The 27,028-nt window shown below is 42.6% G+C and overlaps 1 protein-coding gene across 1 annotated transcript in view; it reads right to left on the reverse strand.

Moving 5' to 3' along the window:
• ATP8A2 (ATPase phospholipid transporting 8A2) overlaps nucleotides 1-27,028 on the reverse strand; it is a gene marked incomplete at its 5' end in the record, with an annotated part of 398,725 nt that overhangs the window by 6,366 nt on the left and 365,331 nt on the right. Inside the window, 2 exons of the mRNA XM_058185167.1 lie at nucleotides 7,625-7,716; nucleotides 25,907-26,011. Coding sequence (XP_058041150.1) covers nucleotides 7,625-7,716; nucleotides 25,907-26,011 — 197 coding nt within the window. The remainder of the gene's footprint in view (nucleotides 1-7,624; nucleotides 7,717-25,906; nucleotides 26,012-27,028) is intronic.

Genomic DNA, 27,028 nt, shown 5'->3' on the forward strand with positions numbered 1-27,028 from the left:
TTATGCATGCCCCTTACAGACCTGTTAGGAATGGGGTGAGTTCAACAGTAGACAATCTAAGGTTAAAGTTGTGGGGGTTTGGGGAAGAAACCACAGAGTTAGGTAGTGCATTCCAGGCATTGATCACTCTGTTACTGAAGTCATATTTTCTGCAATCAAGTTTGGAGCGGTTTTACCTTAAGTTTGTATCTATTGTGTGCTTGTGTAATGTTGTGGTTAAAGCTGAAGTAGTCATTGACAGGTAGGACGTTGTAGCAGATAATTTTATGTACTATGCTTAAGTCAGACAGAAGGTGGCGTAGTTCTAAGTTGTCGAACCACAAAATTTCAAGCCTGGTGGCATAAGGTATTCTATTGCGGGTAAAAGAATGGAGGACTCTTCTCATAAAATATCTCTGGACTCTCTCAATTGTATTTATGTTTGATATGCAGTGCGGGTTCCAGACAGATGAGCTGTATTCCAGAATTGGTCTAGCAAGTGTTTTGTATGCTCGAGTTAGCAGTACATTATTACCAGAGCAATAAAGAGGTGTGGAATTCTGGCTGGCTGGGGAATTCTGGGAGTTGAAGTCCACACCTCGTAAAGTTGCCAAGGTTAAGAAACACTGCTTTGGAGACTTTGCAACTTTGCCTGCTACCATCTTTTCATTTAAAAATTAACTCTTTAGGTACTTCCATGTGAGGATTCTGCCCCATCATTTGAGAGTGGAGCAAATTTTTTTCCTGCTTCTTCTGCAGTTTAACTTAATCTGCACTACTGTAGAGAGATTTTTTAATTACTTAGACTCAGTGAAGTTTGTCCCCTAAACATCCCAGCCTGGAAACCTTTAGCTTTCTCTCACAGGAACTAATAGATTTTTTTCTCCATAGGACTATACAATTCCACACAACAGAGAGAGATGTGGTATATGCATTTGTGTAGGCAGTTGATTTATATGCCTTTTGCATTAAGTAGGGATGAAAGAATTTTTTATTAATCCAAGATAGGTCCCCAAGGGGCAGAGCATAATTTTTGCTCCTTGTTCTTAGCATATGAACATTGGCAGGTATGAACATAGGAAACATTTGAGGTGATCAGGGATTGAAAATGATGCTGATGTGCAAATGCTCTTTTTCACACTTATCCTGCTTGGTAAATTTTTATTTTGTTTTATTTTGTTTTATTTTGTTGTAATTTCTTTTCCTTTTTTCTTCTGTTCTCCTCTTATTGTGTAACCAGTTTTTAGGCCTTTCCCTACTTGTAATAATACAGCGCAAAAGTATATCCTGGTAACATTTTTGTTCTACCATCACCCCATGATATTGTATTAATCTTGTCCTCATCTCATACATGAAACAAACCTGTCAACCATATTTTAGTGATATTAAAGTAGGCTCTTCTGCCTTAAGTTGACCAGGGCAAAGCAATAGACACAATTTACATAGACTTCTGTTAAGCCTTTGATTCAGTAGTTACACGACAAACTACTTCTAAAACTAAAATCTTATGGCATTTTTGGATTCCTGCGTAAGTGGATAGCTGTGTTCCTGACAAACAGGCAACAAGTAGTCAAAATAGGAAACGCCCTATCAAACCCTGCACCTGTTAACAGCGGTGTCCCCCAAGGCAGCATTTTAGGACCCACGCTCTTTATACTTTACATAAATGACCTTTGCGATCATATTATAAGCAACTGCTTTCTCTTTGCGGATGATGTAAAACTATTCAACACCACTGACAATGCTGCTGCCCTACAAAGAGACCTTGACTATGTGTCACAATGGTCAAACAATTGGCAACTCCAAATCTCGACCAACAAATGCTCTGTCTTACACATTGGCAAAAAAAAAATCAGAACACAAAATACAAGCTAGGTGGATACGACCTCATAGATGACCCTTACTCTGTCAAGGACCTTGAAGTACTCATCTCAAATGATCTAAGTGCCAAATCTCACTGTAACAGCATTGCCAAAAAGGCATTAAGAGTTGTTAACCTAAAGTTGAGAAGCTTCTTCTCCGGTAATATTGTATTGCAAACTAGGGCATACAAAACCTTTGCTAGACCAATTCTCGAATACAGCTCATCTGTTTGGAGCCCGCACTGGATATCAGACATTAATACAATTGAGCAAGTCCAGAGAGATTTCACAAGAAGTGTCCTCCACTCCTTTGCTCACAACAGATTACCTTATGCCACCAGGCTTGAAATTTTATGCTGTCTTCGGTCTGATCTAAGCAGACCCAAAATTATCTGTTACAACGTCCTAGGTTTGCTGGCTGAGGAATTCTGGGAGTTGAAGTCCACAAGTCTTAAAGTTGCCAAGTTTGGACACCCCTGCCTTAGACGGTCTACTGTTGAACTCACCCAATTCCTAAGCGATCTGTAAGGGGTGGGCATAAGTGCATCAGCGCGCCTACCATCCCTGTCCTACTGTCCCCATTTATTTGTATCCATTTTCTGTATTCATAATTGTGTTTATACTTATATCTGTTATCTTATACATGCTTGACAAAAATAAATAAATAAATAAAAATAAATAAAAAAATAAAGTTCACAAATTCCGAAGGTGGGGTAAGAAGTTAGAGGAAAGTCGATTGATTGCAGTGACTAGAAATGGAGACCATACAAATAGGACAGGGACTGGCAATGGAGGCAGTAAGTGTTTTGCTGCAAAGCTGTATGGACAGTACTTCATCTGAACAGGGGACAAATATCCTTTGAAACCAATCTCAGAAAACACACACACACACACAGAGTCACAGTCCTCAACTTACAACCATTTGTTTAGTGACCATTTGCAATTACACCGTTGCTAAAAAAAAGCAATGGGTCCTTGCACTTATGACCATTGCAGCATTGCCACAGTCACAAGATCAACATTCTGGTACTTGGCAACTAGTTTGTATTGATGACAATGTCCCGGGGGTCACATGCTATTTGTGACTTTCCTAGGTGGTTTCCAAACTGGGTGTTCTGCTGAATATTAGCTTTCTGCTTAATTTTTTAAATTACAAGATTCCTGGCAAGAGATTGTCTGGCAGAGCATAGAACTGAGTAGTGGCAAAAGATCTCTCTGTGAACATAAAGTTGCCTACAGAAACTAGATAGTGTTGTGGTCCGTCAACAGCCTATGGAGCTGGCAATGGAGTCAGATAGCGATGAGGCCGAGGTGAGGCCAGGGCCATCGGGAAGTGAGGTGCGGACTCCAGAGCCTCCAGAGACTGATAGTAGTGAGGCAGAGGAACAGGAGGAGCCTGTTCCTAATGCACGCATGAGAAGAGTTGCCAAAAGGCAAGAGCAGCTCAAGCAGAGAGGACAACTTGGGAGTAGGGCCAAGAGATGATTGGCCCTTCCCATAAGGCTTAAAACAAATGAGCACCTGTGTTTCAGCTTTGCTGGAAAACAATGTTGTAGCTGCGTCTTCTACTCTGTCTTCTGCTTCGTCTACATCTTTGTTTTTGTGGCTTCTGGATGTTTGCCAGTTTGGCAGTTTGCCTAATTGGACTAAGGTTTGTGAGATAACTGAGGAATTTGTTTTGGGAAGCATTTGTTTTACTTTCAGTTGAACGACGCTGGGAATGAAGTAATTTCCAGCTGTTCGAATAAAGTTTCTTTTCCCACGGACTAAGTTTATTACTACCTACTTGGGTCTGGGTTACAACAGATAGCCCATTTCTAATATAATGCAAATTTCTTTTGATTTAAGCTATTGTGTATTAAAAGGAATATACTTATTTTTTCCCCTTTCTTGGTGCTTCATAAGGTAAAGGTAAAGGTTCCCCTCGCACATATGTGCTAGTTGTTCACGACTCTAGGGGGCAGTGCTCATCTCTGTTTCAAATCCGAAGAGCCAGTGCTGTCCTAAGATGTCTCCGTGGTCATGAGGCCGGCATGATGAAACGCCAAAGGTGCACGGAACGCTTTTACCTTCCCACAAAAGATGGTCCCTATTTCTCTACTTGCCTTTTTTACGCGCTTTCGAACTGCTAGGTTGGCAGAAGCTGGGACAAGGAGCGGGAGCTCAACCCTGTTATGTGGCACTAGGGATTCAAACCACTGAACTGCCGATCTTTCAATCAACCGCGTCCCTTGGTGCTTTGTACTATAACATTATTTGACAAGGGGTAACCAAAGTTACTGAGGACACTGGATCAGTATCAAACATTTTTTAAAAAAGGGCTTTAAAACTGCAATGAAAGTTTATGGTCATGAGAAAAACAGACTTATGATTGCAATTATTCTGAACCTGGACTGGCTCCTTTAACAATTCTTCATGATTAGTAGTTATGAGGGATGAGCTAACAGAATTGAACGGATGCCCTCTTCTTTCTCCTTTCTTTGGCTCAGCAACCTGGTAAATGTTATGGGACGACTTTGGCAACCTTGTAGAGAATATCTATCAGCACAAGGTCTTTGTCTGCTGCTTTTCCATGTGCTGGGATAGTCTTTCTCCCCACCCCTAACACATGGATTCTTGTTCTGGGAGTCTCTCCAGCTTCACCCAAGCATGAACTGTCATGATAAAGAGGAAATGTTCATATCCAAGTGAATCTACACTGGAACCAGTGCAGAACTAAAAGATGAGAGTACAAACCATCAGTGATTTATTTACATGTGTATAAACAGCATCTGTAAATAACTTCTGAATTGGAATCCCATATGTGGGATGGGCAGAAATACAAGAATACAAAAAGCCTGATAGGGCAAGTTGTGTAACATGTGTAGAGTCCTTTTCTTCTTCTGCTTCTTCTAATCAGGGGTGGGCTTCAAAAATTTTAGCAAGCAGTTCTCTGCCTTGTTGCTGGGTGGGTGTGACCATGGTGGGCATGCACCACGGCAGGGGGGTGTTTTTGCCCTCCCTGGGTCTGGAGGCTTTCCTTGAGCCTCTGGGAGGGCAAATACGGCATCCCCAGGCTCCAGAGGCCCTCTGGAGGCCGGAAACAGGCCCATTTCTGGCCTGCCCGAACTTCCGGTAGGCTCGTTTTTTGCCTTCCCTTAGCCTCCGTGTGAGCCCTGCACTTACCTGCATCCAAAACAGGCCACATAGGGATTCCTGGAAGGGGTGGGGTAGGGTGGGTGGGGCCAGCCAGGAGTGGGATTTGGGGGTTCTCAGAACTGCACAGAATCTTAGCTAGAGGTTCTCCTGAACCCCCAGCAGCCCACCCCTGTTACTAATCCTGATTCTCCTCTGTAGCTAAAAGCAGGGTAGATTTTAAAGGCCAGGGCAAATAGAGTATAGCAACAGAGAAGTGTGCCCAGTAATTGTCATCTGAAGCAGCTCCCTTGTTTTTCCAAATGCTAGGATCAGGTCCAGCTCCAGCAAATAGAATCCAGGAATGGTTTACAGAAAAATTCAGTAGTAGGGTGAATGTTTTATATTGCATACCACCTTTGGGGAAGGTTGAGGGCCACACCACAGCAGATTAAGGCCCAATACAAATCCAATGGGAGAATTGGAAGATTTCTATTTAAATCTTTCTATTTTATCAACCGAAACAAGATGTAGGAAATAAATTATATAAAGATGTTCATGATTCCGCCTGCCTGAAGCATGCTAAATCTCTGAGACGTTAAGAGAGTAGAATTATATTTGGTGTGTAGGGAAAAGTTGTTAGAGTTTAGAAATTGGGCAAATCAACTGGACCTTCAGAGAGGGGAAAAATCCGCTCCCCAAACCTCCCATATTTTCCCAGTTCAAATCAATTGACTGATTGGTTCTTTTGTGCCCCTAAATTCAATCAGAGTCATGGTTGTTTACAAAAATACCAGTCAACAATTATAACATCAGGCTAACTGCAGGTTAATTCAGCTCACTGCCAGAAGTTCAATCCTCATCGCTCAAGGTTGACTCATCCTTCCATGGTTGGTAAAATGAGGATCCAGATTGTTGGGGGCAACATGCTGACTCTGTAAACTGTTAGGAGTGCTGTAAAGCACTATGAAGCAATATAGAAGTCTAAGTACTATTGCTATTGCTATTTAAACATAGATTAATATTTGTTCAATAGAAGGCAACATTAGCTGGAGTATGTAAGAGACTATGCCAGTGATGGCTAACCTTTTCTGGACTGAGTGCCCAAAGCACGCCCGAACCCCCAAAATGCAATGCGTGCATGCCCCCTGCACATGCCCCCTCACACATACACACATGGGTCCCTGCCTAAGACCTGTCCCCCGTGCATGCACACACCTCCCGACCCCTGCGCATGCACGCATAGTCTCCCGCATTCGCTTCGTCACCTGCACATGTGTGGCAGAGACCTGACGACCATCTGTCTTGTGGGAGGTGTGCATGCATGCATGGTGGAGCTGAACTGGGGCGACGGCTTGTGTGGCCACAAAGAGGGCACTGCGTGCCATATGTGGCATGCATGCCATAGGTTCTCCATCACGGGCCTATGCCATGCCTGGCTGATACTTTCTGAAATGGTCAGATGTCTCTTCCAAAGCTAGGTATGTACTCTTCTCTGTTGAATGGGAGTTATCCAGTGACTGGGAGAATGCCTGCTCACAACCAGCAGTATCTAATAGGAGATGGCAGATTGTACCATTATTGATCACAAAACATTGTATTGGAAGAAAAAGGAAAACTCAACATCAAAACAGAAACTGCTAAAAAAACCTTTATGCTGCTTCTGGGATAATTTGGGGAATTAGATAAAGATAACATCTTGAAAACCCATTATTTTAAAATGGTCAGTTAGTGGGAGTCGTGCCCTCTTTCAATCCATCATTAGCCAGTTGCGTTTTCTCAATAAATGTAACCTTTATAAGAATAAGATGGGAGAAGATTATTGTATAGGGTGTTGTGATTCTTGAAGGAGAACAAGGCAATAAATGATGGAAGAACGGCAACTAAATTCATCAGAATTCATACAATGAGCTCTGCAACACTTTATTTAAAAAACTTTCTGAAGCCCATGCATTTAACACTTAACTCTTCCCTAAGGGCAAATAGGAAGTTAAATCTCAAGGAGAAATAACTGTGCTGTTGTTTTCTGAGTTTTTCAAATAGCCATGGATCCCCATCCAATCTAAGTAACAAATGGGGGCAGTTATATATGGGGAAAAATCAAGATGTATATTAATTAGAGTTAAGGAAATTATGTGAAGTTTATTTCATTGAAGCAGTACCTGAACCATTAATGCAATGAGATTGCCAATTTGAAAAAAAATTACAATCCATATCTCAAAATTGTAAAAAATTGTGTAATACTGCCATACAAAGGTTTCATTTAAAACCCCTTCAGATGTGTTGTTCTTCACTAGCAATAGGTTACAAATCAATCATAGTTTAAAGGAATAGTTTCATTCGGATATGTTTCTCCTAATAAAGAGATTCTGGAGAGAGAGGACCATGGAAAATAAAAAGATTTTGCAAACACTGAAGTCTACCTAAAATTTTGCAAAACACTAATTCCAGTTCCAATTGTATTATTATTTTTTGATCAAGTTCCCATAGGAATCTAATCTTTGTTTTGCAAAGTTACACAAAACATTGATTTGTACATAAAATGCCATTTATTGCTTGTGTGTACTTTCATTTATTTCTACAGAGGTTTTACATGCAAACTCAGGTCAGACTTTTACCTCTGTGGTATTTTAAGAACAGAGACCCTCTACAGATGGTATAATACTTACGTGACACTCCTTGTTGGACAGAATGAGCACGGAAGAGGCACGGAGGGGTCTTTCTGCCCAGCCTTTTTAACAAATGGTCACGTTCATTCATGCTGGAAGACAAAAGGTCAAGTCAAGTCAATCTCCAGAGGTAGATTATGAAGTACTCCCTTAAAAAAATGGAATACATTGCGACAGAGAAGACCTTGTTGTCTCCGTTTTTCTAATACATTTTTAGAATAAACAAGAACTTAATGAATTCTAATGTCCTCTCAATATGTAGGCATATAGATTTAGTATTTCAAATTAACAATAAGGTTCCAGAAGAGTGCATTGCATGCTTTTGGCCTTCTGCTATGGTATCAAGGCTACCGCAAAAGGAAAGGGTAATATAAAGTAATATAAAACATGTTAATATATCTGTTATACTTGTATTTGGTCCTGTTCAGATCTACTCATCTTGGATATAGTTATGATGACGACGACGCTGATTACAAAAAATGCTTTTTTTGTTTTTCATTTCATGTACGAGCATATTCAGTCAGATCAAACACAAATGTTAACTCATTGGATAGGAATAACACAGTATGCTTATGGGTCTGGTGCTTATACTGTACATGCAAGCTGAAACCACATTGATCAAGGAAAAGCTACATTTTTATGCTTCTTAACAAAAGCAGCAATTCTGAACTGGAAAGAAAACTTGCAACGGATTCTGCTGAATTCAGAGACATTTTGGAAAATGAAACAAGGAAGATATACTCCAGAAGTCTGTCTGAAAATACGCCCATATAGGCTCCAAAAGATTAGGGTTCCCATGAGATCATTTTCTTTAATACGTATTATGGCCCATGTGGGGAAAGGTTTCTTCAGTATCTCACTCTATTAAAACTGTGATTACCCAGTGAAGTTTGACAGTGGGAGAGTCAATGTAGACAGAAAAAACTTATTGATCCGTAATGCAGAGGGGGGCTGCTGCCAATTGGGACCGGTTCAGGTGAACCGATAGCTGCGACCCGTGGGTGGGCCTGCCCCCTTGCCCCCGCTATTCTATCCTATATCGCTGTGTTTTTGAAGCCGCGCGTATGCATGGAAGGCCGCACTCGCTGTTGGGCAAGTGGTTGTTACAACCGGGAGAAGCCCACCACTGCCTCAATGTAATTGTTTTGTGAAAGTGTTCTGTCCCCCCTTGCCTCCATCCGAGCGATGGCTTAATTAGCCGGCACTATCAGCTCTGGCAGCAAACTAGCAAGCGTCTGCCAAGTGACTCTGTTATCTCCCTTGATGCCGATGAGTCACCCAGGAACAAACAGTACTTCAGCTCTAGTTAAGCAGTTGATTTTCCTGCTACGAAGAGGCATAGCAGCCCTCACTGGTTTTATATCCTGTGGGGTGTGGCTCCATGACTCAGCACTTCCTAGGCCTGCCCCACCCCTGCTTCTGTTGTTCCCGCCTCTCCTGCCTATGAAACCTAGGGTCCAGCCAGGCCTGATTGCCGTCAGCTGGGTCTGGAGGCATGGCCTGGGGGTGGGGGAAAGAGTCAGGGGACGGAGGCCTTGTTATCTCCTCCACCTGGCCTGCCTCTGGCTCCTGGAGCTGAGCCAGGGAAGCCGGTGATCCCGAGGTAAGTCCTGATGGCCCTTCCCCCTCACTTTCCAAGTCATTTTCTGGCAGGGGGCCCAGCTCGGGGGGGTGCAGACACAAAAGAAAGTTATAGAAGATGTAATGGTAGGTGCCATTCTGGATGGTTTTAAAAGGACATTGACACATTCATTGAGAGTGACAAAACTAGTATTTGTATCCATTTCATAAGTCCTATGGGAAACAGGATGCTGGATTAATCCAACTTTGGTCAAATACAGGATAACTCTGTTCTTCTGTTTCCTTCCTGGTTCAAATATATAATTTTCTCCATTAAACTATAATAAACTATAATATAATAAACACAATAGAGAAGTACTCTAAACAATTCCTGTCAGGAAAATGCCCCTGACTAAATCCATAGTATTTTTTTTCTAGTAGAAAAACCAACAAATTCATTAATAAGCCCACGGTATACTATGTAAACTGTATCTGCAGTTTTTTCACAAATAAGATAAAACTTAAGCCCAGAAACCTGCATAAAGCATGCAAGAATAAATAGATTTTGCCGGAGTGCCGTATAAAACAGCATTTAAAGTCTCCTTCTTGCCACTAAATCAGTCACCAAATTATGCAAGAGTATATTCCTGTGCAGCCATACAAGTGTCTTCCCCTTGGGCATCATGGAATATGGTGAATAATTGACAGCTTGGGGACAATGATTCGTACAGCCTTACTGAACGGATACACAATATCCAGTCAAGTCTCAATAAAATGACACAAAAGAGTCACTTGATCCATCAAAAGTCCTCAAGATAACTTCTAGTTGTTGTTGTTAGTTGCGAAGTCATGTCCAACCCATCGTGACCCCTGACAACGTTCCTTTAGGCCTTCCTGTCCTCTACCATCCTCTGGAGTCCATTTAAGTTCACTCCTACTGCTTCAGTGACTCCATCCAGCCACCTCATTCTCTGTCGTCCCATTCTTCTTTTCAATCTTTCCCAGCATTAGGCTCTTCTCCAGTGAGTCCTTCCTTCTCATTAGGTGGCCAAAGTATTTCAGTTTCATCTCCAGAATCTGGCCTTCTAAAGAGCAGTCAGGGTTGATCTCCTCTAGGACTGACCAGTTTGATCACCTTGCAGTCCAACGGACTTGCAGGCAGTTCAAAGGCCTCAATTCTTTGGTGTTCAGCCTTTCTTATGGTGCTTATGTTGCTATTTTCTCCACATGACAAGCCTCAATCCCAAACTAGTTTTTACATAAACAAAAGAGCAGAATTATAGGAATTAAAAAAAAAACACCAAAAGGATCAAAGAGCTTTAAAACAATCTGGAAAACATCTTCCTTGTCCACAGAAATATTTCTGAAAATTGCAATTTTCTGTGTGGATATTGGGCAGCATTTAGCCCTTATCAGATTTTTTTTTTAAATTGTATATATAAAAAAATCTTGGAAGAATGCCATAGCACACCACTTTTGTATTGCTGGCCAGAAAACTACATGGACATACTCTGATATCCACTAGGAAATAAATCTGGCTCAAGGAAATAGTTATCTTTCTTTCTATGGCTTATGAAATATAATGGAGTCCCAAAGAGGAAAAAACATTGGGAAATTTCACTTTTAATAATGATTTCCTATGCCCAGATGATGAATCCTTCCAATCTCATCAAGGAAAGAGAGTGGTGCGGGAATAATAATTCCAGAGCATCACCCAAGTTCCCAATTAACAGCTGTAAGAAGGTTTTTGGTTTTGTCTTATAGACCCATTCCTTTCCTTCCCCCAAAGCTAAGGATCCCTAAGTCTGGGCAAGCAACATCTGTCTTGACACATTCAGAGGAAGAGCATCAAAACAAACAGAATAATTCAATCCTGACCACAGGGTCCCACTGTCTATTTGTTGGAGTAATTAAAAAAAGATGAGATTCACCACCAATTAACCTACCAAGTGCTAATTAGTGTTAATGAGGATTCAAGGCACTTGCTGTAGCTTGACCCAGAATATCCTCCAGGGTTCACTAATTGGCTGATGATAAAAATGGGGCAAAAAGTCTTAAGGTGGACAGATGCAGAAATATGAATGGACAGACAAACAGGCAGGCAGACACACATAATATTATAGAAACTGCAGGCATCCATCCATTCAGGTCTTAAAAACATTCTTGCTGATTCTTCTCCATCACTTTTCCACAACAGAAACAAGAACCACAGTTTTGCAGAGCAATACTAACTGGGTATTTGTAGATAACTTTTAAAAACTGGGGTCACTTATAAAGTACAGAAGACTTCTCTTAGGCAAACCTTATCCAAATGAGCAGGATCACTGCTGTTTTCTTATGTGGCTAATTGCTTCTTTCTTATTCTTTTTAGCAGGAGTTGCTTTCAAGTAAATGTGTTTTGAATTTCAGAAGCTGGAGGAAAGAAATGGGCCAGTAGCAGCCTGGGGACCTTAACTCAGAAAAAGATAGAGATATTCACTATTAAGCCAAAAAGGAAAAGGAAAACATTGGGATAGGCAGGAAAAGTTTCCTTTGTGAAACATTTGTTTTTAAAGACTGCTATGCCATGAAATAATTGATATTCTCTACTAAATTCACAGATAGTTCATTGAAATTAGTATATGATTTCAAAATGCATGGTATATTTAATGGATGAGCCTTGCATTGTCCCTCCGGTTCTTTTTAACAATTGTTTTATATCTTTATTACCTCTATCTATCCATCAATGAAGAATATCCTATGTGATCATTAGGAGTCAAAAATGATGGCACAAAACCAATTGTCTGCCTGCACACATATGCTCATTCTGGACACAAATATTTATTTACACAGATACATGTATATGCATATAATAACTTCCTTTTAAATGCTAAGTAAATCCTGTCGATGTCTACTAAAAAGGGTGTTTCTATTTCCAGTGCGAGTTATATACACATACATGATTGCAACTTTAGCTGGCACAGGGAGACTGGATTTTATTTTTGTTCATACTCAACAGCTCATTGCGATAGGAAGTAAAGTTCCAATAAAAAATTAGGAAACGAATATAGAGATGGCACTTCAAATTCTCACAATCGTATATGAAAAGAAATGTTTAAAAATAGTTGCCTCTAGGGAAAATTCATGGGTTTTGTGGTTTGTTTAATTACCTCAAACTGTTATTAGTACCTGCTGTTTAAGGAGTGTTTTCATTTAAATACAAGGAAGAATTACTGGTCAACTTTTCTTTTGTGAAGTTGCCAGATCTTTAAAGTAAACAAAAGGAAATTTAACTCTGGATTAGATCTAGGACCCTGGCTTAATAGTAACGAGATGGAGCTATTTGTAAGTTCCTTGTTTTATACTGGGTCCTGTTTATTCCAGTTATTCAACTGTAAAGGACCAATGTAAATCTAGGCCAACATTTCTCACACAGCTTAAGCTTGCCAAAATTGAGAAATACTGCTGTAAACCAATCTGCTTCTGAGCATATAATTCAGTTGTGACCAAAGTGTTCTTATGTGGATGTAAATTTTAATTTAATGGCTAGAATCTGAGTTTTCTTTCCTCCTTGAACTATTGTACTGAGGATGTTTGTATCACTAGGAAGCCACCCAGAGCACCAAAGTACGTTCGCAGGGATACCTAGGTGGGAGGAGGGGCAGGGACTTCTCTTCTAGGGACTAGATAGGCCAGTGTCGGCAAATTTACGGGACCGCCTACTGCTACCGAATACCTCTCACCGACCCGTGCGCTCTCACAGAGAGGGTCTCCTCAGGGTGCCGTCAGCGAGGCAATGTCGTCTGGCGACGCCCAGGGAAGGGCCTTCTCTGTGGGGGCTCCCACCCTCTGGAACGATCTACCCCCCGGACTTCGTCAGCTTTCGGACCTTCGGACCTTCCGCCGCGGGCTTAAAACATACTTATTTAATTGTGCAGGACTGAGTTAGATTTTAAATTTATGGGTTTTAAATTGGGTTTTATTTTTATACTTTTTAATTAATGGGCTTTAGAATAAGTTTTTTAATTGTTTTTATATTGTATTTATATTGTATTTATCTGTTTTTAGTGCCTGTAAACCGCCCTGAGTCCCTCGGGAGATAGGGCGGTATATAAATATGATTAAATAAATAAATAAATAAATAAATAAACCTTCGGTGGTCCTGCACGCTGGAAGCGGCACATGAATCCATCCGCGAGGTATGCGCAACCCCGTTGGCCTTTGCACATGCAGGAGCGGCAATATCCGGAAGACCAGCAGTCCATCGCGCATGCGCAAGCTGGCACTCGGAAGGTCGGGTGCCAGCCTGCACATGTGTGCCAGAACGCCACTCTTCCGGGGTCCACCGCACCCGCTGCATGATGGCCAGCTGACCAGCATGCATTTGAGCACAGGAACACGGAAGAGGAGGCCACACATTCGTTGCAGGACGCTATTGACACGCATGCCATAGGTTCACCGACACTGAGATAGGCACTGATATTTCCATATCCTGTCAAAATAAAGAGATCAGTAGTATAGCTTCCAAAGCTGGTCATACCCCTCTTTGTATCAAATTAGATGTAATGAGAAATGCAAAAAGAAAAAGAAAAAACCCAGACACAACTTAGTTTCTTGTCAGTCAGATTCAGTCTAGAGACTAAAAGGATCTCAGGCTTTGAATCATGAATGAGGAAAGATCTGGTTTGTTATGCCTGATTAAAATCAAAGTGGCAGCTACAGTAGCTGCACCTTTTAGCTGTGAAGTTAAATGTGGTTGTTGTTTTTTTCAGCCAGAGAAAATAATTGAAACTTAGGGCAACTGTGGTGCCTTTCCCCGCCTTCTTTTCTTATCAGTTGCAGTTTGGAACGTTCCACTTTTTCCTTCATCGTGGAATTTAAGTACATGGAACAGTCCAATGTTCTTCTATACAGCCTTTATCAAATTCAGATCTACCTAACTTCATTAAAACATCTGCAACAGATCACAGGGAATTATTTTAATTTTGAGAACCCAAAGTGGTCCAGAAAAGGGTACAAAGCAGGGGTGAAATCCAGCAGGTTCTGACAGGTTCTAGAGAACCTGTAGCGGAAATTTTGAGTAGTTCAGAGAGCTGGCAATTGCCACCTCTGGCTGGCCCCAGAGTGAGGTGGGAATGGAGATTTTGCAATATCCTTTCCCTGCCATGCCCATCAAGCCACGCCCACAGAACCGTAAGTAAAAAAAATTGGATTTCACCACTGTTACAAAGGTTGCATATGTACATAGCTTCTCCAGTCAAACATAATTCAGATTATTGAGACACAAAATCACCTGTGAAGGGGAGGGAAACAGGTTAAGCTTCTCCACTTCCAATAGTCATTAGCTCCTTTTGCCAAATGTTAATGAAAAATGAGATACAGCCATTTCTCCTTTGTTTTCATACCCTCTCCGCCCATTACTGCCACTGAGACAGTTGCTGATGTTATAATTCAGCCCCTTAATATGACCGCTCAGACCCTGAGATTGTTGGCAGCTACTTTGAAAAGACCTATGCGTAATGAATTCTGGGCAATTGTATCACATGGACACAGTCTATCATCGCTCCTAAAACGGGCTCCTTACTTAACCAAGATCTATAAAGCCAGAGGAACCAATTTTTTTTTGCAAATGTTCCAAGAAGGCTCTCATAGGGCAGGGAAGTTTAACAGCTGCAGAAGTGGCCATCTGGTCAGGACAAAAGTTGGAGAGAAAACCAAGATTAGATGACAAAAGTGGACTCAGCGTTTAGTCTATAGCAAAGTTGCTATAGTCCATGGCAACTTTGCTTTAAAGTACGCAGTGAACAGGAAGCGTTTGAAATATTTTCAGGGCCAATATTATGAGTGTTATTGATTGATTGATTGATTGATTGAATTTATATTGCCGCTTATTCGCCCATGGAGACTCAAGGCGGTTTACAGAATAAAAACCACATTTAAAACAATAAAAATTAACAAAAATAACAAATAACAAACAAATAACAAAATCACCCCTCACCTCCCACCCCCGGCCCCGCGACAGCAGATCACATGAGCCATTTAATGGGCTCCATCCTGCTCTGGGTTCCCCAGGCCCACTGGCAGAACCAGGCCTTCAGTGCCTTCCGGAAGAGTATTAGAGTGGGGACCATTCTAATCTCTGGGGGATGACGTTCCAGAGAGAGGGTGCCACCATGGAAAAGGCCCTTTTTCTGTGTCCCACCAGGTGTATCTCCCTCAGCGGGGAGGCAACATTCCCTGCCTCCCCGCTATGATGGCTCGGGTAGATGTGATTGGCAAGAGACAGATAACTTGGTCCCAAGCCATGAAGGGCTTTAAAGGTGAATTGAATTGGACCCGGAAGCAAATCGGCAACCAAAGCAGCTCCCGCAGGACAGGTGCTACATATGCACACTGGGGTCTGCACAAAACCATGTGGGCCACTGCATATTGCACCAACTGGAGCTTCCGGATGCTCTTCAAGGGCAGCCCTATGTTATCCTAGGTGTATTGCTTGGTTCATTTGCACAGCAAAAAGAAACCCCCAGCCAACTGTCTAGGCCAGTGATGGCTAACCTTTTTGCCATTGTGTGCCCGGAGGGGCGTGTGGGGGGGTGGGGTAGTCACACATGTGCGTGCCCACAACCATAATTCTATGTGCCCCACCCCCATGAATGCATGTGCACCCCTGCTCCCCCTGCTCCTGGCATGCGATGCCCTGGTAGGCCCATTTTTCTCTCTGACCTGGCTCCAGAGTCTTTCTAGGAGCCAGGTGAGAGAGAAAAACAGGTCTTCCCCACCACCCTCAGAGGCCCTCCGGAGGCAGGAAACAGCCTGTTTCCCTACTTGTGATGGGCCCAGAAGGCCTGAAAATCAGCTGGCTGGTGCATGCATGTGCGCTGGAGCTGAGCTCGCATGCCTACTGATATGGCTATGCATGCCACCTGTGGCATGCGTGCCATAGGTTCGCCATCACGGCTCTAGGCTGTTTTGCCCTCATTATTTCTCTTTTGTCATATACTATTCTCACGGACTGACTTGGAGGAGAATGGCTTGTCATCTGGACCTGGGAAAGTGGGGCCGTTTGGGTTTGGGGGTAGAATAACGGCCCCACGGAATCCTGGAAGTCCATGGTCCATCTCGCCAGCCAGGGAGTCTAGTCTTGCTGCAATGACATTTTGCCATCTTGACCGGCTTGGATGGACTGCTGACTGTACTGTATTTTTATTGATGCGAAGATTTTCAACTGCGGACCTTCTTGCCCTGCGAGATTCCCCTCTCTCGCAGGTCTGGCCCTCCACACTATCGAGGGCACATCTCGAGGACGGGTTTTGGAACCCCGAGAGTTGGCATGCAAAATCTAGGAGGCTTAGGGGATTTTTAATGAACTGTTTTAATCGTTTTTTACCAGGGAGTTTTAAGGGAATTTTAAGGGGAGGAAACTGACGGGTTTGGTTCTGGGGGTGGATGGGCCCGTCAGAAGGGGCTAGGTCCACCATGTGTTCATGGCGGTAACTTAATAGGTCCTGGGGTTATGGCGAGGGGTGTCGTTCCAGTTTGTCAGGGTCGAGCTATTACTACGGTAAGTGGGAGAGGCAGATATGACGGAAGGGGGGGGGCACATCAGGTTTCGGGGGCTCGCCCTCGCTGTTTACGAGCGATTGCGTGCTCCGGCCCCCCAGAAATTTCCCGTGACCCGAGTGGCCAGGATAATCGGGACCTGGGCCTCCGGCTGATGTTATGTAATGCCAGGTCCGCGGTTAATAAAGCCCCCCTGATTTCAGATCTTATTCAGGAAGGGACCGCAGACGTTATGGGCGTTACGGAGACCTGGTTGGGCACTGAAGGGGGGGTTCCCCTAGTGGAGATGTGCCCACCAGGCTTCCGAGCATTCCATCAGCCGAGGGCCCAGGGTAGGGGTGGAGGGGTGGCGGTTATCATCAAGGAGAGTCTGGAGCCGAGGGAGACCACTGTGCCTCAGATAGCTGGGTGTGAATCCCTCTTCGTGAAGTGGGGTCGTAGAACTCAGGTGGGCTTGTTGATCACGTACCTGGCTCCTTGCTGCGTGACTACAGCCCTGCCTGAGCTGTTGGAGTTGCTGGCCGGGTTGGCAGTTGAGACCCCCAGACTGCTGGTCATGGGGGATTTCAATTTGCCATCAGCCGGCGTAGCATCCTCGACAGCTCAGGAGTTCATGGCTTCCATGACGGCCATGGACCTGATTCAGTTAATTGACAGCCCTACCCACGTCGGGGGAGGTACCCTAGACCTGATTTTTATCTCTGGCCAGTGGTTTAATGATCTGGTTTTAAATGATTTAGTTGTGGAACCTTTGTCATGGTCAGATCATTTTCTCCTTCGTCTAGACTTTCTGACCGCTACCCACCATCGCAGGGAGACGGAACCAATGCGTTGGTTCCGTCCCAGGCGCCTGATGGACCCGGAGAGGTTCCTGACGGAGCTTGGGCCGTTTCCCGAACACCTGTCCCACGACTCGACTGAAGAGCTAGTTGCGGCCTGGGAACGGGCCGTGGCTGGAGCTTTGGACCGTGTCGTGCCTTTGCGGCCTCTGACCCGGCGTCGGTCTCAACCAGCTCCTTGGTTCTCCGAGGAGCTGAGGGAGATGAAGCGCCGGAGAAGATGCCTAGAGAGTGCCTGGAGATCCAGCCGCTCTGAGGCTGACCGGACACTAGTTAGGTCCTATAGTAGGACCTACCTAGTGGCAATGAGGGTTGCGAAGCGTTCCTACGTTTCCTCCCTCATTGCGTCGGCAGATAACCGCCCGGCCGCCCTGTTTGGGTGACCGCTCGCTCCTCCAACAGGAGGCGGAGGACCCCTACAAGGCGTGCCGAGGAGTTTAACGGTTATCTATACAACAAAATCGTTCAGCTTCGGGACGGATTGGATCAAAATTGGGTAGATCCAGGCGAGGGTTCGAGGCCCGTCTTGTTGAGGTGGTTTGGGATGACTTTGATCCTGTGACTCCGAGGACATGGACAGGTTGCTGGGCAGGCTGAACGCCACCACATGTTTACTGGATCCGTGCCTCCTGGTTAGTACTGGCTACTCAGGAGGTGACACGAGGCTGGCTCAGGGATTACAAATGCTTCTCTGCGGGAGGGGTCTTTCCGCGGCCTTGAAAGAGGCTGTGGTGAGACCCTCCTCAAGAAGCCTTCCTGGACCCAGCTGTTTTAGGAACTACCGGCCAGTCTCCAATCTTCGCTACGGCGAAGGTTGTAGAGTGTGGTGGCATGTCAGCTACCCCAGTACCTGGATGAAGCTGTCTATCTAGACCCGTTCCAGTCCGGCTTCCGCCCGGATACAGCACGGAGACAGCTTTGGTCGCTGGTGGATGATCTCTGGAGGGCCAGGGATAGGGGTTACTCCTCTGCCCTGGTCCTATTAGACCTCTCAGCGGCTTTTGATACCATCGACCATGGTATCCTGCTGCGCCGGTTGGAGGGGTTGGGAGTGGGAGGCACCGTTTATCGGTGGTTCTCCTCCTACCTCTCTGATCGGACGCAGACGGTGTTGACAGGGGGGCAGAGATCGACTCCAAGGTGCCTCATGTGTGGGGTGCCGCAGGGTCGATTCTCTCACCCCTCCTGTTCAACATCTATATGAAGCCGCTGGGTGAGATCATCAGTGGCTTTGGGGTGAGATACCAACTGTACGCTGATGACACCCAGCTGTACTTTTCCACCCCGGGCCACCCCAGTGAAGCTGTCGAAGTGTTGTCCCGGTGTCTGGAAGCCGTACGGGTCTGGATGGGGAGGAACAGGCTCAAACTTAATCCCTCCAAGACGGAGTGGCTGTGGATGCGGCACCTCGGTACAGTCAGCTGCAGATGCGGCTGTCTGTCGGGGTGAATCATTGACCCGATGGAGAAGGTACGTAACTTGGGCGTGCTCCTGGATGGCGGTTGTCCTTTGAAGACCATTTGGCGACCGTCTCCAGGAGAGCATTTTATCAGGTTCGCCTGATCCGCCAGTTGCGCCCTTCCTGGACCGGGATGCCTTATGCACAGTCACTCATGCCCTTGTTACCTCTCGCCTGGACTACTGCAATGCTCTCTACATGGGGCTCCCTTGAAGAGCACTCGAGACTTCAGCTAGTTCAGAATGCGGCTGCGCTGGTTATTGAGGGAGCGTCTCGAGCTCCCACATAACACCTATCCTGCGCAGACTGCACTGGCTACCTGTTGTTTTCCGGTGCGCTTCAAGGTATTGGTTACCACCTTTAAAGCGCCCATGGCTTAGGACCGGCTATCTACGGGACCGCCTACTGCCGGCTTCTATCTCCCATCGTCCGATGCGCTCCCACAGAGAGGGACTCTCAGGGTGCCGTCAGCCAAACAGTGTCGACTGGCCCCCAGGGGAGGGCCTTCTGTGGGAGCTCACCCTGTGGAACGAACTTCCCCTCGGACTTCGACAATTACCTGACCTTAGGACCTTTCGCCGCGAACTTAAAACTTATTTATTTCATATGGCTGGACTAGCCTGATTTTTATTTTTATTGGATGGGTTTTTAAAATTGTGTTATTTTACAGGGGAGTATGTTTTTTAACGTTTTGGGCATTCAAATTAGTTTTTTAAGGGTTGTTTTTAAATTATTGTGTGTATTTATATTTTATCTGCCTGTTCACCGCCCTGAGTCCTTCGGGAGAAGGGCGGTATACAAATTAAAATATTATTATTATTATTATTATTACAATGGTTGCTTTGATGACCATGGTTTCCATATGCTACTCAGTGATGTATATTGTAATTCCTATCAATGGGAATGATTTTAAAATGATAGAACTTGTTTTTCCCTCACTTTCTCTTTTGATCTCAAGTTGAAATGGGCAACGGGAATTGCTAAGCACGAAAATCCATAGGTGTTTTTTTAAGGCTATTTTTTTAAAAAAATGCATGCTTACACAGCTGCCTTAACTCTGCATAACTTTACAATCTTTATTTTTAAATCTACATTCCTGCATTATTTATTTAGTTATTAGTTTTCTAGACCACCACAATCACAAAACTCTTGGCAGTGTAAAGAAAGCATAATTATAAACATAGAAATAAAACATGCAGGGTATAATAAATATAATACATTAAAACCAACAACTTAATCAGAGCAATAAAAACACTGTCATCTTCTCAAGTAATTAAAAAAAACTTTTGAAAAGCTCCATCTCAACTTGTTTATGGAGGACTAACAATGCTGAAGCTAATCCCATGTTTAGGGGAAGGGTGCTCACTCACTCTCATTAGGAGAAAACTTCAGTTGTGGTTTGAGTTAATTCATGATAATGAGAAATTATGAGCAATTTTTTCGAAGATGTTTTTTATTGAGCAGGTCATTTCTAAACATGGCTGGAGAGTTGCTTAAATAAAACATCTTTATAGTTTTACACAATAACTACTAATCTTGTATTTAAAATTCTATACTATACCATAGTGAGGTATTATGATCATGAATCTTATCACCACACATCAGTGGTGGGTTTCAAACTTTTTTACTACCAATTCTGTGGTTGTGGCTTGGTGGGCGTGGCTTGGTGGACGTGGCATGAGAAGGATACTGTAAAATCTCCATTCATTCCCCAATCTAGGAGAAGGTTACTGCAAAATCCCCATTCCCTCCCACTCAGCTGGGACTTGGGAGGCAGAGAATAGATGGAGACAGGGCCAGTCAGATTTTTTACTACCGGTTCTCTGAACTACTCAAAATTTCCGCTACCGGTTCTCCAGAACTGATCAGAACCTGCGGAAACCCACCTCTGCCACATATCCATCTTTAAAACATAATGTCATTTGGTGACACCAGAACAGCCAATTTAAATCTACCTCAGAAAATCAACCAAATCAATCAAGCACTTCTCAGTACTTCCAGAAATATCTAGTAGCAGGCATTGGTAGGACTCCTCTTTGATACTGACATCTCCTGTGCAACAGAGTTTTCCACACTGAGAGTCAGGATCCAATTGATTTAGATGGGATTTTGGCACTGCAAGTTATTTCTATAGATCTTTGAATGGGATATCGTATTTTCTGGTATTTTTAAATGAAAGAGACTATATTTTAAGAAAAGAAAAAGCATGGAACTAGAAAACCAGATCCTGATGATAGTCTGTTTATAATCCAGATTTTGGGGCACAGGGGTAGGAAGAGACCTCTTGGTGGAATATTCTGTAAGAATGACTCCCTGTAGAAATGACATTTATATACTGAAGAAATTGGGAGGAGATGTAGCTGTACACCTACAAATGCCAAAACTCAATTTTTGATAAGTAGATCAACTGTAATTTCATGTAATTTTTCTTACTTTACAGAGAACAGTTGAAGGGCTGTTAATGGACAAATCTTTATTTGAAGGCTGTAGAATCTAAAGCCAGATTAAAGATTAAAAACACCCACACCACAATGGAGACAAGGACTTTGAAGCAGCCCACCAACAGGTAATCCTTAGAGGCCAAACAGAGCAGGTGACTAACAACTCGCCAAATCTTAGCCTTTCCCATCATGGTAAAATACTTCATTATTGTATTTCTATCTAAATTACAGCCCTTACTTCTAAAATTACAAGAAAATTATTATATACATATAAACAACATAATGTTACACTTTTGACATTTTAAAGTTTCCGAAGTTTTTGGCCATCATTAGATACACCTTCTTGGATGATTTCATGCTAAATCAAAACAATAACCAAAACCCAGCAGGGGCCTCAAACAGAGGTGAGTGGAAACTCATTTTTTTTAAAAAAATGTATCCCAATCTATCCTTAGATTGCACTATTAGAAAATTCCCACTGCACTGCTTTTCCAAATGCCTGATTTCTGAAAGACAAGCAGGTGTGAAAGAGCCAGGACACAACAAGGGAAAAAAAAGAGAGAGACAGAATGGTTCTTAGAAGGCACTCAAGAGGCCTCATCAAAAGCATGACACATCAACTTCAGGAAGGCTGAGATACTCCGCCATTATCTAGTTTGCAGATGGACCACCCAGGAAACCTGGGTGCAATTAAGGAGGAGAAAAAACAAATGCAGAGTGGAGGAAGGGAGGAGGGGGAGTCCTTGGGGGGAGAGAGGAATGGGCCAAAGGGCTGGCAGGGATTCCTTATATTGTCTGCTTACAAGCCTACTGAAAATGAGGGGAGCCAATTAAAAAAAAGGGGGAATACAGACGAAAGAGATTGGAAAGGGAACATAATAAAACAAATGGCCAGGAAAGCACACTCTCTCGGAATGCAGAACATAGCAGTGCAATTTATAGTATGCCAAAACAGTAAGTCAACAAGACAGAGGAAAGCCAATTGCAGCCACAGACATGTTTATACACAACAGTTGAGCACATTTCCAGATGCACACACAACCATCCAGGTGATGATGATCAGAGTGTTTGATAAACTAAGACTATGATCCCCAAAGAGCACGTGGAACAGCTGGAACCCAAAATGCAGGTCTGTTTTTAAAGAGCTGGCGCAGAGGGAGCAAAGAGAACTCAAATTAGTCTTCACTCCCTTTCTTTAACAGCTGATAATCAGAAGGATTTCAGCTTAAAAAAAGGGGGAATACAGACGAAAGAGATTGGAAAGGGAACATAATAAAACAAATGGCCAGGAAAGCACACTCTCTCGGAATGCAGAACATAGCAGTGCAATTTATAGTATGCCAAAACAGTAAGTCAACAAGACAGAGGAAAGCCAATTGCAGCCACAGACATGTTTATACACAACAGTTGAGCACATTTCCAGATGCACACACAACCATCCAGGTGATGATGATCAGAGTGTTTGATAAACTAAGACTATGATCCCCAAAGAGCACGTGGAACAGCTGGAACCCAAAATGCAGGTCTGTTTTTAAAGAGCTGGCGCAGAGGGAGCAAAGAGAACTCAAATTAGTCTTCACTCCCTTTCTTTAACAGCTGATAATCAGAAGGATTTCAGCTTTAAAAAAAAAAAGGGGGGTCATTTGCATAACATCGGAAGGATTAGAGGCTGGATCCAAATACACAAAGCTGCTGTCTTAGATCCTGACTTCTGTTTTTGAAGTATAATGGTTATGTTTGGAACAAAATAAATTCTTATAAGTCATAACTGCAACTACCCTATAATCAATGGGATTGCAAAAATCAACCAGGCAATGTCCTAATATTGATGGGATAAATGCACAGCTTAAAAAATGTACAAAGTGTCCAGAAACACAAAGAGGCATTTCAGGACAAACAAAGAGAGAAAGAAGTCCATTCTTTTAGTTTAGAAATGATTGCCTAGGCCAGGGGTCTCCAACCTTGGCAACTTTAAGACTTGTGGACTTCAACTCCAAGAATTCCTCAGCCAGCTTTCCTCTGGGAGTTGAAGAACACAAGTCTTAAAGTTGCCAAGGTTAGAGACCCTGGCTAGGCCAGCTTTCTTCAAATGGTGGACAAGGGGATGGATGTCTCTGATGTATTAGACAAATTCCTTGTGTGCCCAATCATACTTGGCCAATAAAAAAATTCTGTTCTATTCTATTAAATAGAATGAATGAATATATATATATATATTCTTCTGAACTTCTGCACTTATTCTTCTGTTGGTTTGTCCAATGTATGTGACGAATGAGACTTCGTTGACGAATGAGACTTCGTTGACGAATGAGACTTCGTATATATATATGTAGGTCTTTGGTTATTCGGGTTTTCTCCCACGTAAAATTGGAAGAAGACACTTCCAATTTTACGCGGGAGAAAACCCGAATAACCAAAGACCTACATACAAACACCCGTGAAAACCTCAGAAAACATATATATATAGAATTTTTTAATTGGCCAAGTGTGATATATATATAATCTATTTAATAGAATAGAATAAGCTTTGCTGCACAAGCACAAAGCCGAAAGCACCAACCTGAAGATGATGAGTGAAACCTCGTTGAAACGTCGGCAAGATACTTTCAACCTTACAGGGGAAAAGACCCGAATATCCAAGACCTATACACACACACACACACACACACACACACACGTGTATATAGAAACTCTATTCCAATTTATAACTAGAGATCATCAGGTTGAGGAAGGCAGATCTAGGCAAGTACATAAATCTACCCCACACATCTTATGACATGAACTCGACTTCACAAAAGCTTACGGCTTTTAATAAAGCCTAACAGGTGTTTGAAAAGGTGACACCAGACTCATTTTGACTATTTTAGGACTGTGACTCTCTTCCACCAATGACATAAATCTAAGCAATTAGATTGCTTAAGTGACATTACACAATTGAGTAAAAAAAAAAACAAAAACCCACACAACCTAGATCTTGGAATCTTTCATTTATTTTAGCAAAAGTCCTGTGATTTCACAGCACTATTGAATCAAATGGAATTATAGATTTATTTGTCCACCTGCTTCAGCAGCAGTCACCATGTGGCAATTACTTTACCAGAAATACATGAGCCTCGCCCAAGACTGATCCTTGCAACCTTGCAAGGCCGAAATTTCTCTCCAAAGCCTCCTTCTACTTGCATTGGTATTTGAGGGAGTTTGTTAGAATCACACTTAATTATTGTGAAAGTTCCTCCCACACATCACACAGAGCCATATTGTTTGAAGAACACAAGTATGAGTTACAAAACCTTTCTGAACTTGTGACACTTTCCCATTTGCTTTATAAAAAGGGCTAACTGAAACCCTCTGAAGCTCAAAGAAGGGGTGCAGGGAGGGGGTGAGCTGCACAAAACTCTCTTCAGCGTCTTTCACATCAGATAAAAAAAAATAAAAATCCCCACATAGCATATGCATTGGCTCTAGTTTCCAGAGGATCAAGTGACAATTCAGAAGCACTTTAAGTTATTATCCAAAGGAGAACTCTGTTACTAGTTTAAAAGTGAAATGTGTACATGCTGAAAGATAGCGTAAGCTGGCGTATCATGGTCTAAAGTATGGAAATAATTCTTATACTACTGAAAAGGACACTGGTATGCTTAAATAATATGTTGTACAAGCCTATGTTCTGTCGGGTAATATCTGAAACCGTCAGTGGGACAAAATAAATCAATTTATTTTAATATATTCAGAGGTTATTTTGAATTCAAAACTTAGGTGACTGTCAACTTAAGTCAACTAAACTTTTGACTTTTGTTTCAGCAACAGCCACTCTTGTCTCTAAACTGTTTTCTACTAAGCCTGAAAAGCAATTTGTGTTGTCAAATCTCTGAATAAGATTAAAATAGCTTTTCAGATCCTGGAGATTTTGAACGAGTGTTGATACTTTCCTATCCATAAATTAGAGCTCAAATACTAATGCAATGTTCTCAGTTATCCAGTAATAAAGTCTCTGGCTTTCTTCAATAAATCCGATTCATTTTAAGTGAGGTGGTAGCAGTAAAATGTTCCTGAAAAGACAGATCTGCTCTTCTTTATCCCCGATTTTTAATATGGTCTTAATATATTTTTGTTGAGAACCACAACATAACGAGCCAAACCAACTTTTTTTTTTTAAAAAAGAAGCAAGTTGAAATAAAACTTCAGATTGGCAGCACATCTAACAAAAATATTACAAGCTATTCATGCAAAAAACTACATATGGAGCCTTGCATTTGGCCTCCTGTATCAACAGATAAGGGATGGAGCAGTGAAAGATGGAAGCTTTTTGAAAAAAAAAATGTAAATGAATAACATTGCTCTTCTTAAGGTTAGATTGCAATGCATGGCAAAAATAATGAAGAGGCAGAAGGAGGGGAAAAAAATGGATCTGGCATGCTTCCAGTTAAGATGGAATTGATCCCACCTCTTTCCATTGCTATCACGCAGCATAGATTTCCTCAGTTCTTTGGATTTAGCTTCCAACTCTTGAACCTGCTCCAGCAAAGTTTTACGGTAAGAATGCTTGGCCCTGCATTGTAGGAGAAAGACACAAAACAAAGAAACTAACACATCAACTTTCATTGACTACATGAGAGTCAGGTTTCCTGTTCAAGGTCAGACAGCAGGAATGGCCAGGCTGGCCAGTGGGCTGTGCGTTGTCTTGGATCTTTCAGATGATGCTAAGCACAGCTGAATTTCAGCCAAAAAAGAGGAATATCTTTTCAAGAATACATATGTGGTTGACTTAGCCTTGAGCGTTGGAGCCATAAATGTACAGAAATATAAGAAATATTCATACAAATAAAATAGTAATCTGTTCCATCCTTTATGTGGTCTACTCTAACACACAAAAAGTAATTTCAAAAATCTAATAATTCTTAGAAGCACACTTAAAGAAAGTTCAGTTTTTCATTCATTTTAAATGTCCTATTGGATGAATGCATCGTCATGGCTCATGAAGATAACTCTCAAAGTTCAAAGATGGGACTTGAAGGATGCCATCTTTGCTACAATGTATTTGACAAGATAGAGTCTGCTGGGAGATGGACATCTTGAGCTATGTAGTGCTTTAAAAATAACACCCAGCATCTTAAATTACACCCAGAAATTACACCCAGAAACTGGCAACTAGTGCAGCTCTTATAGTTTTGATTTTTCTCCAGGGAAACTGAGAAGTACTTTTAAATTCCATGAGCCATTATGTTATGGATCAATTGTACTTTCTGGATGATCTTCAAGGGTGGACCCACATAGAGTATCATAGGCCAAATGAGGCATGGCCGAAGGCATGGGTAGCACTTCTTGGTCCCAAAATTGATTCCATTGAAGTACTCTATAGGAGTTGTGCAAAAATCTTTTAATCACTTGCTCCTTGACTAAGAGCTATGAACCCAGGATGAGCTACAAGTTGTGAAACAGTTTAATTTGAAAGAACACAACACTATCCAAAATCAAAGAAGAGCTATCACTGGTCTCAGCTTTCAAATCAGAACTACTCCATCTTGCTGAGATCGAGTCTGTTCCTCCACAGAGAAATCCATTCAGT

Source organism: Ahaetulla prasina, chromosome 5, assembly GCF_028640845.1.
Source record: "Ahaetulla prasina isolate Xishuangbanna chromosome 5, ASM2864084v1, whole genome shotgun sequence".
NCBI classification, from domain to species: domain Eukaryota; kingdom Metazoa; phylum Chordata; class Lepidosauria; order Squamata; family Colubridae; genus Ahaetulla; species Ahaetulla prasina.